The sequence below is a fragment of the Pteropus vampyrus genome, unplaced genomic scaffold (assembly GCF_000151845.1).
Source record: "Pteropus vampyrus isolate Shadow unplaced genomic scaffold, Pvam_2.0 Scaffold446, whole genome shotgun sequence".
Taxonomy (NCBI): Eukaryota; Metazoa; Chordata; class Mammalia; order Chiroptera; family Pteropodidae; genus Pteropus; species Pteropus vampyrus.
The window spans coordinates 490,331-496,559 of record NW_011889227.1 but is presented as its reverse complement, the minus strand read 5'-3'; the positions used below and the strand labels follow the sequence as shown (position 1 = coordinate 496,559).

The following is a 6,229-nucleotide window of genomic DNA, read 5'->3' as shown; positions in this document are numbered from 1 at the left end:
GGCACAGGGGGAAACGTTTCTCAGGGCTCAGACAGTCCAGCTATTGGGCCACGGGGAACCAGAAACGAGGCGGGGGTCCAGGAGAGCCCCCAGCCCCGGCCTCCTCTGGCTGGAAATCAGCCCTCTCCCAGCGGAGGGTGGCGGGGGAGAGCTCTTGGACCACGGAGGCAAACCTAGGCCTCCAGCGGACCTGCCCCAGCTTCCTGGGGCCTGACGAGACGAGAGGCCAACAGCACGAACGGCCACAGCCGCCATGTCCAGTGCACCTACGACGAACACGCCGGCCACTCTGCACAGAGCTTTCCATTCCTGTCAACGCAAGCGGCCCCCACAGCTTCCCTGCAGGGGGGCAGCCTGTGACTCTACCTCACAGGTGAGGGAGGGAGGCACGCAGTGACAAGGCCCCAGGCACCGCCCACCCCCAGATGGCCAACAGCCCTTTTCAGCCCAGGGTGGCCTGGGCACATCCTTTCTGAAACTCCAGGCTTCTCCAGCTGTGTGACTTCACTGGGCCGTGACTCCAGGATTCTATTAGGGTCCACACCCCATTTTTGCCCAAACCCCAATGCGTGAGAGGGCCCCACAGGGCCCCTTAACAAAGGCGACAGGCACAAGTGCCCCTTTGGGGCAAAATGCCCGACAGGCACTTCTGCACAATGGGGGGTTGTATCCATCCTCCCCTCCTTCCCCAAATGTCCACGTGCAGCTTGGCTCAGGACACCCCAAGTGAGCAGAGATGGTGACCACACCTGCATCTAGCCACACCCCACACTCTCCCAGAGCAGACGTCACAAACCCATTCAACACAGGGCTCAGCCGGGCACCACCGTTTATGGTGGCAACAGACACCTGGTCCAGATCCCTCCTAGTCCAAGGCCAGGCCCAAGCCAGCTCCCTCCTGGCAGCAAACACAGAGAACAGAAACACCCAACGGGGGAAGGTGGCTCGAAGGTACGTCCACTTGATAAAACGCTCCGCAGGCACCACAGCCGGTGTCCACTTGATAAAACACTCCGCAGGCACCACAGCTGGTGCTTTGAAGCGTGCATGCAAATCGCAAATGCTCCTGCCACGATGCCGGGTGAAATGCACAGACAGACATGGAAAAACGGCAGACACCGAAATAGCAAGAGACCGCCCCGATTTCCCTTCGGTTTGTCTCCAGCACCCCAAGCGGGACTGGCTACGTCCTTCGCAGAAACCACTGCCAAGCAAAAAGGTGGAGGCCCTTCGAAAATAAGTCAACGGTTCAAGTCAGCGACCGTGGAGCTCTCCCCGGTGGAGCTTTTGAAGCCGGGGTACCCCCTTCTCCAGGGAGGGGCAGGGGTACCCTGCAAGCTCCAGAAGGGAGTCCAGGGCCAGCCCACAGCATGTTAGCGCTCAGACCACCTGCCTCCGAGCCACAGGCGGCAGCAAACCCAGGCCTGTGGGAGCCAGGAGGTTCTACCTTCCAGAACCCGCTCTGCCGCCTGCCGGGGGGACCCCAGACAGACGGCCTACTTCGGTTTTCTCATCTGTAAGGTAAGAGCATTAATCCAACCTGGTCGAGCTGCTCCTCGCCCCTGGTGTCTACCATCCACCCTGAACCCACTCGGTCTGAACCCGTGGTACCGCGGAACCGCTCGAGGCCACACGCCCGGCCCTCCTGCTTCTCCCCCTGTCACCTTCAAGGCCAACACGAATGGTGAACAGCAGAGGACCCAGAAGGGACATGGAGCCGGGCTCCCGGCACACTCTCCTTTCTAACGCTTAATAATGAGCCACCTCACTGGTGTTGGGTCACCCACATGTTCCAGCCCAAGTGCAGTGAGCCCCAGGAGACAGGGCTCCTGTCTGTGCTGCTCGCTGCGGGACCCCCGTGCCCGGGAACAGTCCCTGGCACACAGTAGGGCTCGATAAACACTGCCGAGTGAGTGAATGAGGTGCCTGCCCTTCCAGTGGTTTCTAAGGCAAGCTCTGAATAGCCAAGGACTCGCTCTAAAACATCCCTGAGGACTGGGCCAGCCTCGCCCCGGTCCCAATGGAGGCATGTTCCCTTAATGGCTTCCCCATGAGCACAGACCCCTCACGGTCACTTGGGAAGGTAAGAAACAGGCTCTCTGGTGTGGCGGCCAAGTCTTCACAGAAGCAGAAGCCCTGCCAGGGAGCAGAAGAGACCCCAGCCCTGGCACGAGCACAGGCCCACCCACAGCCCCTGGCCGGCCGACAGCAGAGGGACCAGGAAACCGCCCTGGGTCGAGACCTAGGTCAGGTGACAGACCGGCAGCCGTCAGCAAAGGAGACAAAAGTGCCTCCAATGGGCTACTCACCTCAGACCCTGCCCCAAAGAACCCCCACCGTGGGGCCCATGGCACAAGCCAGCCCACCCAGGAAGCCCCCTGCCCTCCCTCCAATATCCCCAAGTGGGACTGGGCCCAGGGGCAGCTACTGCCTGACCTCTCTCTCTCATCCCCTCGCTGGCCAGGCCCGAGTCCGTCTCAGTCCCGCCCAGCTGTGCGGGCCCCGGGCACCCCTGGGGACAGGCCGAGTCCCAGACTCGCACCACTTCTGCAAGAGCACACCTGAACCTGACACCTGGAAATTCAGAGGCTCAGACACCACCACAGAGGTGGTGAGTCCTTGAAGTGCCAAGTGCCTGAAAATTAAGGAGGAGAATTAAAAGATGGTAAAATACCCAAAGAGAGAAAGAAAAAAAAAAAAAAAGGTGTGTGGGGGAGGGGAAACAATGGACTCAAAGACTGCGTTCTCCAGTTACATGACCTCGGGGGGTCGGGGGTCGGGGGTCGTCCCGGCATGAAGACCCACAGGATGGGCCGGGCAGAGCCCCCTCCCGCCAGGCAGCCCCGCCGGCGCCCCGTCTCACCTGCCTTGCACGTCTTGCCGTTGTCCTGGAGCTGCACGCCCGTGGGGCAGGCGCACGTGTAGAAAGGCTCCCTCGGGGACAGCAGGCACAGGTGGGAGCAGCCTCCGTTGTCTTCCTCGCACTGCGTGTGGACTGGGAAGCGGGGCGGGGTGAGAGAAAGTTCCAGAGCAGGGCCCTCGAAGCCCCGCACCCGTTTCCAAACAAGCGGCACCCCACGTGCTCTTCCCCCCGGAGCCCCAGCTTGTCCCTCTGCTCACATGCCATCCTCACGCGGCACCCCAACCCACCTCGTCAGATGGGCTGCAATCTTCCCAGTTTCTCCCAGCCGCCCTCACGGCCCAGGTGTGGGCGTACTCCCGCACTGTCCCCAGGCCCCGACCTCCCACAGGTAGCCCTCATCTCCTTCAGGGCCCCTCAAAGGGCACCTCCTCCACGGAGGTCGCCCTCAGCTTTCTCTGGTGGCATCTCAGGACCCGCCCACGCGGTAATGACAGGTGACTCGCGACGGCAGGCTCCTGGAGCAGAGGCCCATTTTATCTTTGTGACATGCTTGGGCCCTACAGGCTCTGCACGAATGCTTGGTGGCCATGCCTGTCACCGGGCTGAGCCCCGCCGTGCCGATGACAACGCTTTTCCCGAGCCCTTCCACAATGAATACACCACTGCACTGAACAAACACTTCCGGTGTCTCACTCCGCCCATGGCTCAGTGGGGTGCAGACCCCCTGAAACGCAGAGTACCGACCCCACGGGTTAGGCGAAGCAGACTTGCTGGTGGGGCCTCTCCCCTCCCTGTCACCGCCTTGGGCGTGGCTAGATACCCCTGCCCCGGTCCTCATGGGAGCAGGCGAGCCCGGGGCCCTGGTCCCCTGTCACAGGAGCCCTGAGTCTGCGGTTTCCAGACTTCCTCCATCAGGAACCCCTGCCGTGACCCTAACGAGAACCCCAAACGGAGACCCTCGACTGGGTGCAGACTTTTCATTGGTAATTATGTAACTTCCACTGGGCCTTGAAAGTGGGGCCACCAGCCTTGGGGATCTCTCTGCCACCTCCGGGGATGCTGGGGCAGGGCCCACCTCAGGCAGCCCCCGCACTGCTGGGCAGAGGGGCCGCTCCCTGCCTCACCCAGTCCAGCCCAGCCCAGTCCAGCCCAGCCCAGCCCAGCCCGCCCCTGCCCTCCGCACACACCTCCCACAGGGAGGACGCCGCCCCCGCCGTGACTCACAGTACGGCTGCCGCTCCGGGCTGAGCACTTGAATGTCCATGGGCGAGTAGAGAGCACCGAGAATCTCCCTCCGCTTCTCCCCCGTCCTCTTGTTACAGGCGTGAATGGAGCGGGTCTGCCAGTCGGTCCAGTACAGAGTGTCCCCAGAGAGCGTCAGGGCAAAGGGGTGCGTCAGGCTGCCCTCCACCACCTTCTGCCTGCAGGTGCCGAAGGGGAGGGAGAAGCCATCAGGGCCCCCACGGGCCCTCAGCGCCCAGCTTTCGAAGCTTCCACCGTAGCTGTGATGGGGCGGAGCAAGACCTGTGACCCTAGACCCAGCGGGCCTCCCGCCTCCCTGTCAGTGACACCCCCCCACCCCCCCCACACACACATCCAGCTGCTCCCCGTCCAACCTCTGTGAGGAACACTGGCTGCTGGCAAAGTGCCCCAGACAGAAGACGGAAGGAAGAAAAGTGGCAAGGAGGGAGCCACCCCTGGCGACGGCAGCTGACCAGAAGCACACCTGTCCTGCCCCGATGCTTTAACGACTCAATCCAGGTCAGACCAGATGCACCTGCTCATCCCTGTGATGCCAGCCATTTATAATTTCAGAGTCAATTAAACTTGAGATCAACACAGAAAAAAGATTTTCTCTTCTACGTACTTCCGACGCCCAACAAACCTGAGCAGCTAGTCTCACACGTGACAACCTTCTTAATGACCCTCCCCCAATCACGACAGGTAGGCTCCCTGAGGGCGGGGGCTGCCGGGGGGTCGTCCCCACGCCCTGGGACCACATCTAGGAGAGAGAAACGCTCAAAAGGTGTCACCCAACCAAACGCTCATGCTCTTTCTTGATCGTACCTCCCATAACCTCTTATTTTATCGATGTCAGTGTTTTTTAAAAAATGTATCGAGGTGAAATTCACATGGCACAAAATCAGGCATTTCAAAGTGAATGATCCAGGGCTACGTAGCACATTCACGACACTGGGTCACCACCTCTATCCAGTTCCCAAACATTTCCGTCACCCCATAGGACAACCCCGACCTGTTTAGCAGTTACTCCCCATCCTGTCACCCCCTGGAAACCAACACTCTGCTCTCAGGATGTGCTTATTCTGGACATTCTGTATAAATGGAATCCCGTGATATGTGATCTTCATGACTGGTTCCTTTCACTTAGCAGAATGTCCTCAAGGTTCATACGTGAAGCATGTGTCAATGCTTCTTCCTTTTTATGGCTGAAGAATATTCCTTTGCATAAAGAAAGCACATTTTGCTTATCCATCCATCATTTGTCCATTAGTGCAGCGGTCCCCAACCTTTTGGGCACCAGGGACTGGGGCTCCTATGAGAATCTAATGCCTGAGGATCTGAGGCAGAGCTGAGGCGGTGATGCTGGCGCTGGGGGCGGCTGCAGATACAGATGAAGCCTCACTTGCTCGCTTGCTAGCCTGCCACTCGCCTCCTGCTGTGCGGCCCTGTTCCCGTCAGGCCACAACCAGTACCAATCCATGGCCCTGGGATTAGGAACCCTTGCTAGTGGACACTTTGGTTATTTCTGCCTTCTGATTACTGTGGACAGTGCAGCTACGGACATTCGTAGACAAGTATTTATTTCAATACTGATTTTTAATTCTTTTAGGTATATACCTAGGAGTGGACTTGCTGGATCATATGTTAATTCAATGTTTACACTTAGAGGACCCTCCAAACTTTCTGATGATGTTGACAGTTTTCCATCAGAGAAGCCAGAGACCCATCATTTCTTGGGCTGCTCTACCTCCCCAAGGCCTGCCTCAGCCAGAGGTGCCATGAGAAGCTAGAGCCAGGCCTCAGTGTATCCCATCCACCCTCGCCCCTCCTCTCAGGATGCCCCCTCCCCTCTGGGTGCAGCTCCAGCCACATCCCCTCTGCCTCCTGTCAGATCCAAGAGCTCCTGGCACACCAGCCTTCACTGTGTCCAAGCTCTGTGCCTGGAGCTTACGTGCACGACCACATCAGACCCTGCGAATACCTCTAGAAAGTACAATTACTACCCCAACTCACATGTAAGACCCCGAGGCTCAGAGCAATGAAGTGACCCAGCCATGGTCACAGCTGAGAGGAAGCTGGGCAGGCCCAGCTGGCTCCAGCACGTGCTCTCTTTACCGGGAGACC

At 59.3% G+C, this 6,229-nt stretch overlaps 1 protein-coding gene across 1 annotated transcript in view; it reads right to left on the bottom strand.

Moving 5' to 3' along the window:
- Positions 1–6,229, bottom strand: part of LRP5 (LDL receptor related protein 5) — a 107,352-nt gene that overhangs the window by 59,918 nt on the left and 41,205 nt on the right. Inside the window, exons 6-7 of the mRNA XM_023524103.1 lie at positions 4,088–4,284; positions 2,864–2,995 (exon numbers count right to left, since the gene is read on the bottom strand). Of these exons, the coding sequence (XP_023379871.1) occupies positions 2,864–2,995; positions 4,088–4,284 (329 nt within the window). The remainder of the gene's footprint in view (positions 1–2,863; positions 2,996–4,087; positions 4,285–6,229) is intronic.